The 12,817-nt window shown below is 38.1% G+C and overlaps 3 protein-coding genes across 3 annotated transcripts; all 3 read left to right on the top strand.

Moving 5' to 3' along the window:
- The first annotated feature begins 967 nt into the window (after positions 1–967).
- Positions 968–4,561, top strand: LOC121268689 (U-box domain-containing protein 12-like). The gene is made up of 2 exons (XM_041173028.1): positions 968–1,653; positions 3,536–4,561. Exons 1-2 carry the CDS (start codon positions 1,166–1,168, stop codon positions 4,392–4,394), a joined length of 1,347 nt encoding a protein of 448 aa, XP_041028962.1. The 5' UTR covers positions 968–1,165; the 3' UTR covers positions 4,395–4,561.
- Positions 4,562–5,848: 1,287 nt separating this feature from the next.
- LOC121267629 (ervatamin-B-like) lies at positions 5,849–7,346 on the top strand. Its single transcript, XM_041171583.1, has 2 exons — positions 5,849–6,464; positions 6,574–7,346. Exons 1-2 carry the CDS (start codon positions 6,029–6,031, stop codon positions 7,161–7,163), a joined length of 1,026 nt encoding a protein of 341 aa, XP_041027517.1. The 5' UTR covers positions 5,849–6,028; the 3' UTR covers positions 7,164–7,346.
- Positions 7,347–11,141: 3,795 nt separating this feature from the next.
- Positions 11,142–12,276, top strand: LOC121267628 (senescence-specific cysteine protease SAG39-like). Its single transcript, XM_041171582.1, is given in 3 exon segments — positions 11,142–11,575; positions 11,683–12,062; positions 12,064–12,276. Coding segments are annotated over 3 exon segments (930 nt in total). The 5' UTR covers positions 11,142–11,238.
- The last annotated feature ends 541 nt before the right edge of the window (positions 12,277–12,817 follow it).

The raw sequence follows: 12,817 nt of genomic DNA, 5'->3' as shown, positions 1-12,817 counted from the left end.
AAGCAGAAACACAACAATTTCATGGTTTGGAAGCCACCTGTACTGTGTATATAATGTCAAAACATAAATTTATGATCGATCCTTCGTGGAGAAATCGGTGCTGGTCCTTCCCCTATACACCCTGCTTCTCACATGCCATTAATGTCGATTAAGATTGTTTATGATTAATGAAAGCAAAAATGCAGGAAACACAGTCCCATGCCTGCCTCATCCACAAAATTTAAGGCTTATTGGGAGCAGTAATCTGTCTCGGATGGTCTATTTAACCACCGTCCCCCCAAATTACGAATGCTACGTATCAATTATTATTTACTCTCATATATAAAATGTGATGAAGTTTTTAGAGCGATAAATAGTGACTGAGAAAAATTTTTCTTATTATAATAATGATGCATCCGAGAAAATCTCCCTAGCGATGTTGACGCAAACCGAATTGAGGTAACAAACTTGAATCTAGATTTTACATTGATTGCGGAGAATTATCTTATAAAAATAAATCTACACAAATAAAATAAGAAAAACTTTTTACAACGAGATAGATTAATCTACTGCCACCATAATATTTATTAAAAATTTGATATTATTTAAAAAAAATATATTTAGATTGCGTTTGAATGTTGAGCTGAACTCAGCTGAGTTAAATAGTGGAGGGAGTTATGTGAGGCTCATCTAAATTGAGTTTAAAGTGTGCTTAGATGTTAAGACGAATTTAATATTTTTTATAGAAAATTAAAAAAGTTTGTGAGTTTCACGTATAAAGATATTTTAAATTGAAAAAGGTTGTGGATCTCACGTGTAAAAAAGTTTTGAGTTGATATAAGTTTAGTAATTTAAAAGTTAAATATTTAAATATTAGATTAAGTTAAAATTGGATTGAATTAAACTTAGCTCAACGGAATTTAGCAGCCTAAACAGTATACATACCAAGCCCTCGTCCATTTTATTACTTTTAAAATACGTGTCAGAACTTGAGACATCTTCTTGATCTAATATATGCACGGTTCGCCATGTGCTTCCCTCTGTTTTTGCTAACAAAAGTCTTCCTCCTCCTCCCACTAATCCCTATTCTCTACAATAAAGTCGGATTTGCAGACAAGTTTGAAGTGTAGAGAACCAAACCTAAAAACTATATTCCCAATCCCTCTCCTTCCCTGTCTCTTCAACCATGTCTTTGTGCACCTCACAACGTCCAATAATGCCCGATTCTTCTTCTTCTTCTTCTCCTCCTCCTCCTTGTTCTCCTATTTGGTTATTGCCCCACATAAAGCTCCACTTCTTTGCTCGAATCCGACGGTTCCTGCGACTGAAAGCAGCTCGTAAGCGATGCGGATCGTCGGGCGGAGTCGACGTAGCGAGTAGTACTGCCAGAGGTGTTAATAACGAAGTAGTAGTCCAGGCTCTGGAGAGGGAGAGTGAGGACGAGTCGGCGGTGCTACAGAGGTCAGTTAAGAAGCTTCACTTCGGAAGCTGGCTTGAGAAAGAAATGGCGGTTAAGGAGATTGAGAAGCTTGCTAGAGAAGACGGGAAGACAAGGAAATTCTTGGCGCAGCTTGGGGTTATACCTGTGCTGGTGGCTATGGCTGCTTCGGAGGTGGCCACGCAGCGGCGTGTGGCGGTGACGGCTTTGATTGAGCTCGCCAATGGAACTTATACGTAAGTACTTCTTTTCGTTTTTTTAAAACATTTTTGGCATTAAAACATGGCGTTATATATGAGTGATGATAATCTTGATCATATATTCTCGCTATTCAAATATCTAAATTCTTAGACTTTGTTTTATTTTTTCATTTTCAAATGATTGAGATCATTATCCTTCGTCGAGAGGATTAATAAAGAGTGTGGTTTGAATTGAGAGATCAACTTATCTTACTGTTATTCATAAATTTCAACTCATAAATTTTACTATTATTTACAAACTATTTCAACTCATCTCATCTCTAAATCAAACATTTGTCCTTGCAATTATTCACCTGCATATTGAATAATTGGAAGAGGAGTACATCTTTGGAACCAAGAAAATAGGAAGGTGAGATTAATGGATAAATCTTCCTTCTGGTTTTCATGGAGTAATATAAGTATAAATAGTACTTAGTATAATCTAGTTTAGGTGGATGGGAGTGCGCCAGAAGTATCTGCATCCAAGATGATCGCTCCAATATCTTAATTTTTCTTTTGCATTTTTATTTTAAAGGGTTGGTGATTTATTATGGCAGGTAGCATATATACTGTATTAGGTAAGGATGGTACAACCATATAATCAAACAAATAAAAAGAGATCTAGCTTTTTTTCATAACTTCTGAACTAATATTTTTGCACGGAGAAAATGTATTTGAAATGTTTGGGGGGAAAATAGAATTTAAAATACCTTTGAATAAGATGAGAGTTCTTAATTTTTCGAGATTGTGGAGCCCAAAATGGAAGCCTTTGGTACCTTTGACATTTAGAGGGTGTGTAAAGAGTCCAAGGACAGATGATTCACTATTCACAAGGTAGTTGGTCTTGCAGGACATGGACTGGAGGACCCAGATTCCTAGATTTTTTTCATATATATTTTAAAAAAATAATGGATATAAATGTTTCAGGAAATTAATGGTAAGGATGAATGAGCCCTCGTGCAAGGAATAATGGAGCTCTCCATCTAGACCGTTGCATTTATCTTCATTGAATCCTTTTCCATGCATGAAGATGGCAAGAGAGGTGGGTGTTAAGGCTACATTTTGACGTTGAAATGAATTGAGTTAAGTTGAGTAAAAGAGTAAATTTAAAATCTACGTAAAAAAAAAAATTTAATAGTGATTCTCCCTTTTATTTTTTCCAAATAAAATATACAAAAATTGAACACTCAACTGTAGAAATCACTGAATAAAAAAGAGAAGTTGAGATCTTCTTATATACATATGAAAACACAATCCTGGATAGCATAGAATGACCTTGAATCAGAAGTCCCCTAAGGTGCGCGCTGACTGTACCCACTAATTTCCACGGTGACAATTGGGAGAGTTGCGGGGGGAACAGTACTGTTTGTTGAAGCGACATCTTTGTCTTTTTAGAAGTAGATAAATTGCTTAGAGATATAGTGCAGTGGTTCAGATTCCATGAAAATCTTTGAAAAACTAAACACTTCCTTTGTTGACTTTCACTAGTCCCCGAATATTTTTGACTTCGGCAGCTTGATGTTCTTTATTTTATTCGATTAGTTTGGGGAGCAATTAATGGAGTTTTCCATGAAGTTAAATATGCAATAATGGACCGCTAAATCGGTTTTTGCTTGTTTTATTTAATTAATTAACTAATGCAAGTTTCAAAGTCATACCTGATGCAACGATCATTCTTGTTTTCAACATAGACTGAGATCCTCTCTAATTGCTTGATAAAATCTAATGGTCTAATGTAAGACAGTATTAAATGTTGGTGTAGGGGTTTATACTGCCGGAAAATTATACATGGATAGTATTAAATGACGAAGGATTATATGTGTGCGTGTGTCTTATCTTCCCAATTTTCTTTCTGAATCGGTCTGTCTTCTTCCCTCAGGAACAAGGCGCTCATGTTGGAGGCAGGAATCTTATCCAAACTGCCACAGAACATTGATACTGTCGATGAACTAACGAGACGTGAATTTGCAGAATTGCTATTATCGTTATCTTCTCTTGCAAATAATACACAATTCCCTCTAGCCTCGTCCGAAAGTACTCTCCCATTTCTCTTGAGCATTCTTCAATCCAGTTCAAGTGTTGAAACTAAAGAGTTGTGTTTGGGTACCACGTACAACATCTCCACCGTCTTGGACCATGCAGGAGCCCTGGTCTCTAGCGGATTTTTACAAACACTCTTGACACTCTCCACTACAAAGGAACTTTCAGAGAAAGCCCTCGCAACGCTCGGGCATTTGGTGGTGACTTTAATGGGAAAAAAGGCAATGGAAAACAGTCCAATGGTGCCAGAGAGCTTGATAGAGATCTTGACATGGGAAGATAAACCCAAGTGCCAAGAATTATCAGCTTACATTCTAATGATTTTGGGTCATCAAAACTCAACCCAACGGGAGAGAATGGCCAAGTCAGGAATTGTGCAGGTACTTCTTGAAGTGTCATTATTGGGTAGCCCTCTAGCACAGAAGAGGGCGATAAAGCTATTACAATGGTTCAAAGATGAGCGGCAAGCAAACATGCGGCCGCATTCCGGACCCCAAACAGGAAGGATTGCAATGGGTTCGCCTGTAAATCCAAGGGAGGCTCAAGAAGGGAAGAAAATGATGAAGAATTTGGTGAAGCAAAGTTTATATAAGAACATGGAAGTAATAACCCGACGAGCCAATATTGCTGCAGTTCACTCCTCCTCTAAGCTCAAAGCCCTTGTGATCAGCACAAGTTCAAAGAGCTTGCCTTACTAAAAGTTTTAAATGTTGGAATTTACACTCCAATTTTTAAGCTTCTCTGCAGATACAGAGGAAACGAACTTTTTGGATTGCCACAGATATGCATTCCTTGTGCAGTATGAATAGTGACAATTTTTTATCCTGGAAAAAAAAATAAAAAAAACGAAAGTTTTCTCGGGAAACCTTTGCTAGTGTCAAATGAATTATTTGATTGAGTGAAAAATGGGTTACAAAAGAAGAGCATACTGCATATATACCTTCAACCATGGGCGATGAGACCAAGGTCTCATGCTCTGTTTTATAGCTTTTTCTTCATAGCAAGTGTGCAAGTCTACTATCAGGCATGCACTATTGGCCATCTAGTTATAGCCATCCTTAAAAACAGAGTAATTAGGACAATCATTTTTATGCACAGTAATCCCGGGACATGTGATATCTCATATGATAAAGATAAGGGTAGGAGATGTATGAGATTCCACATTACTTGAGAATAAGAAGTTTTTGCTCTTTATAAGGTTCTAATGGAGTTCCAATTATATCATTGACTAATCTTTTTAGAATAAATGTCATGTAATTTAAGCCTTCCATTAGAGCGTTACAATACAAATAGTCGTGCTTAAAGGATTAAACATTGATGAAAATTTGATGAAAATAATTAGACAATCACTCAATTACCGGTACCAAGTAAATTTTATCCTCGGCAGGAAAGTAATTACCCGATCATCTATCAAAATTGAGGAGGCATTTGCTAAAACCGTGTTGTTACTGTTACTTTAGTCGGGCATGGAACAGCCGATGACGGATGGTTAATCATGGGGGTGAGGATGGCTACAAGCCTACATGAGGATTCAAAGAGATTATAACGGTGCCTCAGGTCTTTGTGGCATTACTATGAAAGCTTCCTATTCAGTTGCCTAAGTAGTCCAAAGGTTGAGATCAAACCATGCATTTAGATAAATGCATATAATAATTCTCCATATGCTTCCCGGCCCATATAATGTGTTCAAGTCTTATGGACTCCGAAATGCCCGCGGCCGTATTGATATGATGGCCACATCGTGCATGGTGTAGAGCTCCTTTGAGTTTGGAATGTACAGAGTTGTTGCTCCGACTTTAATGTTAGCCGGATAGTGATAGTTTCATTTTCTTGAAGGATACAAAGTGATCATTGCAAAGTAATTGAAGAAAACACCAAATGAATTACTAAAACCAATTCACTATAAAAATAATTATATTTAAACACCAATGCATGTGCATCATACATGTCGTCAAGATCACATGAATGCTACAGGTTCCAGGATATATATATATATATATATATATTTATATAGATGCTCCTAATAGGAATTACTAATTAAGGAGAGCCGTTAAGGAGAGTTCAAAAAAATCCTACCATAATTATTTCTTCGGAGACCAAGAAACTTGCCAAAAATAATGTCAAATATGTGTTGGGGGTTGACTTTCTTCTCGAAAAGGAAGCCAAGCCCTACGTCAAAACGTACGTACATACCATGAACATTGAGGACGTTTGGTCTCCGATCCTATATATATAAGGAGATTGGGTGCATTCTTCCTCACAATTAATTAGACACTAAAATTATATTCTTTGCGGGGAGAAAAAGCTAGCTGCTTAATTTGTTTTGGAAACAATGACTTTTATCACAGTCTTGTTGGTGATTTTGGGGACTTGTACATCTCAAGCGATGTCCCGCAGGATCCTTAATGAGGTTGAAGTTTCCATTGCTGGTAAACACGAGGAATGGATGGCTAAACATGGACGTACTTATAAGGACAATGACGAGAAGCAAAAGCGTCTCGAAATATTCAAGGACAACATGGATTTCGTGAACAAAGTCAACAACGAAGGGAATCGTACTTACAAGTTGAGTGTCAACAAATTTGCAGACCTAACAAATGAAGAGTTTCGTGCCACTCGTACTGGATACAAGCTCTCAACCGAGCCGAGGTCAACCACAGCGGAGACAACGTCGTCGTTCAAGTATGCATCAGTGATTAACGTTCCGGGGAGTATGGACTGGAGAAAGAAAGGAGCCGTCACTTCCGTTAAAGATCAGGGCGAATGTGGTAAGAGGGTCATATCATCTAAAAAACTCCCAAGTTTTTCAATGCCTGCATTTATCATTTTGCTTGCCGTATTTCTGACATGGTCGACTTATAAATTGTATGTACGTAGAATGTTGCTGGGCCTTTTCAGCAACGGCAGCGGTAGAGGGGCTCACCAAAATCAAAACAGGGAAATTGGTCGACCTATCTGAGCAACAACTAGTGAACTGTGCCACGAATGGAAATAATGGTTGCCATCGTGGTTGGATGGATAATGCTTTTGAATATATAGTACAAAATCAAGGACAAACCACTGAAACAAATTATCCATACTTGGCTAAGGACGGAACTTGTGACACAAACAAGGCGTCTGCTAAAGCAGCTAAGATAACTGGCTTTGAAGATGTACCTGCCAACAATGAGGCGGCATTGCTAAAAGCCGCAGCTCACCAACCAATCTCCGTTGCCATTGAAGGCGAGGGACGTGATTTTCAGCTCTATGCAAGCGGGATCTTCACTGGAGGATGTGGCACCGATCTAAACCATGCTGTTACTTTAGTCGGGTATGGAGTAGCTGAAGACGGTACCAAGCATTGGTTAATCAAGAATTCATGGGGTGAGAACTGGGGTGAGGGTGGCTATATGAGGATTCAAAGAGATTATTCTGATCCCAGAGGTCTCTGCGGCATTGCCATGCAACCTTCCTATCCAGTTGCTTGATTAATTAGGCCGTAGTCTGAAGGTTGACTGCAGATCAATTAATCACTTAGATAAATAATTATTTACGTTTCCCATATGTGTGGCTAATCACGTTATGGGCTAGCTGTGAAATGTATTGCCTTGAAGGCATCATCGTGTATGGTGTTTAACGTTTGTACTTATAGTTCCATGATCTAGCGTTTGATACCAAATGATATAAACCCGCGGGAATAAAATCTCTTGAACCCATAATCAATTTGAAAACTCATCTATCGCCATATTTCTTTATTATTATGGAAGAAGTTCTTACTCGAATGATTAATGTCAAGGTGGTAGAGAAACAGATACAACTGTTTTCACTTCTGGTAAATGCTCTGAAAATTTCTCATCTATTGTATACTAATGATGTAGTTGTGTTTGCTAATGCCTCAAAAAGAAAGATTCAATGTTTGATGGAGATTTTCAGGAAGTACGAGTCATGGACAGGGCAGGTGATTAATTTTGAAAAATCGGCTATATACTTCTCCAAGTGGTTATCGAATCGTCGGGTGAGGGAAGTTTTAGTGGAGACAGGTTTTTTGCGGGGGAATTTTCCATTTAAGTATCTGGGAGTTCCGATTGTAGATGGAAGGGTAAAAATTGTCCATTTTGATCCGTTACTTGACAAAGTGGCTAAGAAGTTGGCGGGTTGGAAAAATCGATTACTTTCGCAAGGGAGTCGTTTGTTGTTATTGAGGCATGTGCTGGCTAGTATGCTCGTTCATCTTCTTACAATTGTTCATATGCCAAAGAAAGTCATTAGCAAACTAAATTGTATGTTGGCTAATTTTTATTGGGGAGAGCAGGATGGGAAATATAAGAGGAAGTGGAGGGCGTGGAGGAAATTATGTCTGCCAGTAGAGGAAGGTGGTGTTGGCATTAGAGACTTGGGTGAAGTTCATTATTCGCTCTTTCTGAAATTGGGATGGCAATTTTTGACACAAGATTCTCTCTGGGCAAGGTTCTTTCGGGCCAAATATGTTAAGGACAGTCATATTTGCCTATCGTTGGAAGGAAGGACTGGTTCGCAGTTTTGGAGAAAAATCTTAAGAGGGATACCAGTTTTATTGCAAAACTCCAGATGGAAGATTCGAGAAGGAATGGCATCTTTGTGGTTTGACAAATTCATGGGAGAACGTCCTCTGCATGAAGTAGTTGACCAGATAGTTGAGCCGTGCATTCGTATTAACGAGTTGATAATTCAAGACTCATGGGACGTCGATCATTTGCAGGAATTAGTGGGGGTTCAGTTAGCCAATGATGTCATGTCGATAGTGGGTGGGTTGAAGGATTCTAAGGATGTATTGATTTGGTTGCTGGAAATGGATGGAAGTTTTTCAATGAAGTCCGCTTGGGATTTAATACGTGTAAAACTTCCAAAGGTGGATTAGGCGAAATGGGTCTGGCATAATTCGATGCCGAAATTCTCCGTATGTATGTGGAAAGCATTTTTCAACTACTTAAGTGTGGATGACCAAGTTCGTAAGATTGATATTCCTATTGTTTCTTGTTGTAACTGCTGTTCAAGTGGTCAAGTTGAAGATTTGGAGCATGTGTTGGGTGGTGGAGAGTTTGCGAGAGAAGTATGGATGAAGGTGTCGATTGAGGTAGGTATTCCGTTCATGGCTCAGCAGAGATGGAAGGAACGAGTGTTAGCTTGGTTCCGAAGAGCAAATCGGCAATCTCAAATTGGGCAACTAGTGGGTTTGATACCTACGATAGTGGTGTGGAGATTATGGCAGAGGAGATGTCGTGCTCGTATGGAAGGGAAGAGGGAATCGTTAAATGAGGTTTGGCATTCTATTAGATACTAGGTACATGTGGTAGCGAGTAAGGTTACGAAGATGAATAAATTGACAGAAGGGGATGTGCGTTTATTGTCCTGTCTGGGTGTGAAAATTACTGAGCCTAGAAGGAGTAAAATTCATCTGGTGCGGTGGAACAAACCTAAGGCGGGCAGAGTAAAATTAAATGTGGATGGATGTAGTTTGGGAAATCCTGGTGTTAGTGGAGGGGGTGGAGTTATTCGGGATGAGTTTGGGGTGCTTATTGCTGCATTTTCAAAGGGTTTTGGATATGGGTCTAACACTGAGGCTGAGTTACGTGCGCTGTTGGAAGGCTTAGTTCTTTGTAAGCAACTTGACTATGAATCGGTGGACATTGAGTGAGATTCATTAGTGGTGGTTTCCTGGATTTTAACTAAAAGTTGTACAGTTTGGTATTTATGGGATTTTTGGGATAAGTTATTGGATATATTAGATGAGATGAATTTTTCTATTATTCATTGTTTTAGAGAATGTAATAAAGTTGCTGATTTCTTGGCTAAAAGGGGTGCTTTGGGTGAGAATAAGTTGTATAGAGAGGTCGGGCAATTTCATAGAGAGTTAAAAGGATTGTATAGGTTGTATAAGTTGGGTTTGGTTTCAATTCGTAGTAGGTAAGGTGTTGAAGGTCATAGATAAGGGTGGTTCTGTTTGTGGCGTGTTTTTTTTTAGAAGGTTTTCCTCCGCCATAAGTGAGGGTCATTAATGAATAAGAGGATTTGTCCCCTTTTTAAAAATAAATAAATAAAAAAATGATCTAGCTTTTGTATATCATGAACGTACGGAGGTAGTACTGTTGCTCCCAACTACCTAATTAATATGAGCGGAGTAATGATATATAGTTAAAAAAATAATGACAAACTTGCTTGAAAAACTAGTCCGGTAAAGTGGTGGTTTCATTCAAGAAACTCAACACCTTTCTAAATTGGTTGTCCGGCCCAGGGTTGTTGGATTCTTTGAAATGTCACGAGCAAATATCAGAACAACGCGATCTAAAGAATAAAAAGATCTAGAGTTATTTAACACCAGCAAAAGAGATATTTAACACCAACAAAAGAAATGAAACCAAACATAATTTCAAGCTGTCGATTTTAACCATCCAATTGGATTATTTTGAAAAAAATAGGGCAAACTTGGGATCCACGTGAAAAACCTAACTTTTGCATGATTGATCCCACTTTTCTCAGAGGAAGTATTGGGGGATTTGCATAATTTAGGACTGTAACTAACATTATTCATATGAAATGAATATTTACGTGTAGTGAATCTATCACTCTTCAAATCAAATAGATTCGATAGATCGCTAACACACTATCATTAGTCACAACAGAATAAGATCAAAACTTCTACTTGTAAGTCGGTGTGGAAAACATATTTTTCACGTCAATGATATGATATTATTTAATTTGTAAAATTAGTTTAAAATTTTAAAACATGCAAACCAAATCTTTTTTAATTAGTGGTCTGAATGGTGCATCCTCTACGTGCATAACCAGCTTACAAATAGAAGAGCTCATAAAATAAATATATCCTTTTGGGAGGGATGTCAATTTATTTCCAACTAAGCCCACCATATCAAACACGGAGGCCGGGGGGTCCCAATAAAATTAAAATTGAAGGCAAACATATTTTTAAAGCTGGAATGGAACTCCCAAACATAAGAATATTCAAACAATATCATCATAGAACATACAAATAATTAATATATTAGTTAAGAAATTTGATTTTATCAAATCAAACACATAACAAATACGTAGCCCAACTAGTCGGCTGAGTTCCCAAAAGACAATCCAATGATCATTAGTTTATTTAATACCAAGGTTGCGAAATATATATATAATATGAAATTAAATTAAAGTGTTAAATAGAAGAACGTAAACGGAGCTCAGGAACTAAACTTTCCGTTGTCAATAATACGATATTTGTTATGGCGCTCTTGGGAATTATGACCCTCATGTGGTGTACTAATTCAGAGTTGAAATTAAGAAACGTGAGGAATGAATCTTCTATATATATATATATATATATATATACCCGTTGGTGTATGCCTACATACTCATCATCACTCTTTGGCTTCTTGAAATCATATTCCAAAGATTAACTATCAAGCACACTGCCTGCTCATTTCAAGTTGGGAAAAAATGGCTTTGATATCTAGAAGAGCATTGATCCTCCTCACACTGTTGGGGATATAGGTTGCCCAAGCCACTTCCCGCACGTTGCATGAAGCTTCCATGTTGGCGAGGCACGAGGAATGGATGGCTATTTATGGCCGCACTTACAAGGATAGTGCAGAGAAGGAAATGCATTTCAAGCTTTTTAAGCTCAACGTAGAGTTCATCGAGTCTTTCAACAGCGATGGAAATCGGCTTTATAAGCTAAGCGTCAATGAATTTGCTGATCAAAGCAATGAGGAATTCCAGGCCCTTCACAATGGATACAAAAGGCCCTCAAATTTCATGTCATTTCCAATGACACCATTTAGGTATGAGAACATGATTGCAGTGCCATTTAGCATTGATTGGAGAACAAAAGGAGCCGTCACCCCCATTAAGGACCAGAAAACATGTGGTAAGATAGCTATATTCGTTCCTTAATTTCTTTAATAGATAATGTGAACAAATCATGTGCTAAATTTCCTAACATGGCAAGTACCTTGCCTGATGATATAAATCTAGGATGTTGTTGGGCATTTTTAGTTGTTGCAGCCACGGAGGGGATCACCCAAATCACAACAGGAAAGTTGATCTCTCTTTCAGAGCAAGAATTAGTTGATTGTGACACCAGTGGCGAAGACCAAGGCTGCAAGGGTGGCTTAATGGATGATGCATTTGAATTTATCATCCAAAACAAAGGCCTTACAACTGAAGCAAAGTACCCATACAAGGGAGTGGATGGAACTTGTAACGATAACAAGGTAGCATCTCATGCGGCCACCATCAAAAGCTATGAAGATGTGCCTGCCAACAATGAGCAGGCACTGCTCAAGGCAGTGGCCAACCAACCAATTTCTGTCGCGATTAATGCGAGTGGCTCTGCTTTTCAGTTTTACTCAAGCGAGAGTCTTCATTGGAGAGTGTGGAACAGAATTGGACCATGGTGTGACTGCAGTTGGTTATGGGGCAACAACCGATGGGATTAAGTACTGGTTAGTAAAGAATTCATGGGGCACCAGTTGGGGTGAAAAAGGATATATTAGAATGAAGAGAGACATTGATGCGCCGGAAGGTCTATGCGGCATTGCCATGGAGTCTTCCTATCCCGTTGCTTGAATTATATTAATTATGGAGTGATGAATACATCTTATTCACGCATTGTCCCATCGTGTTTGCTATATATCTCCATGCTTATCTAAGTTATATAATGTCCTAATTTTCCTTTCTTTCTTTCTCTCTTTAAAGTTTGATGTCTTACATGTTTAGTCCATTAAAAAAATGCTTATGTTGTAGCATTATATACGGAGACAAAACACGAAATTTAAAAATAGAACTGCTTGCTTGTTTTTTTATCTATTTTTTTTTTAAAGCTTATAATCATTAAGTATGCTTCAAGCTCCACTGTAAGATAGAATTGCAATCCATTGAATATTTGCTCCAATTGGGGCACCATATTTGGGCTCATAAAGAACAATTTGATAGCAATACGACAAAAATTCCATGTAGTCTAGACAACAATAATTATATCCAATCCAATTAATTATATTATACCCAATACAATTAGAAACTTAAGTCCAATGTAGTAGCCATTAACGGATGGATGTGGTTTATGATGAAGATGCTCAAGCTTTCTGGAGATCTGACTTCTGACTTCTTG

The sequence above is a fragment of the Juglans microcarpa x Juglans regia genome, chromosome 5S (genome assembly GCF_004785595.1).
Source record: "Juglans microcarpa x Juglans regia isolate MS1-56 chromosome 5S, Jm3101_v1.0, whole genome shotgun sequence".
In the NCBI taxonomy this organism is placed as follows: Eukaryota; Viridiplantae; Streptophyta; class Magnoliopsida; order Fagales; family Juglandaceae; genus Juglans; species Juglans microcarpa x Juglans regia.
The sequence above is the reverse complement of the archived record's forward strand: the minus strand, read 5'-3'. Positions and strand labels throughout refer to the sequence as shown.

What these genes read in the sequence shown, in the direction of transcription:
- LOC121268689 (XM_041173028.1), top strand. Translation starts at nt 1,166, where the DNA reads ATGTCTTTGTGCACCTCACAACGTCCAATAATGCCCGATTCTTCTTCT. An exon ending in CTCGCCAATGGAACTTATAC is followed by an intron (nt 1,654 to 3,535) that starts GTAAGTACTTCT and finishes TTCTTCCCTCAG; the next exon opens with GAACAAGGCGCTCATGTTGG.
- LOC121267629 (XM_041171583.1), top strand. Translation starts at nt 6,029, where the DNA reads ATGACTTTTATCACAGTCTTGTTGGTGATTTTGGGGACTTGTACATCT. An exon ending in TAAAGATCAGGGCGAATGTG is followed by an intron (nt 6,465 to 6,573) that starts GTAAGAGGGTCA and finishes GTATGTACGTAG; the next exon opens with AATGTTGCTGGGCCTTTTCA.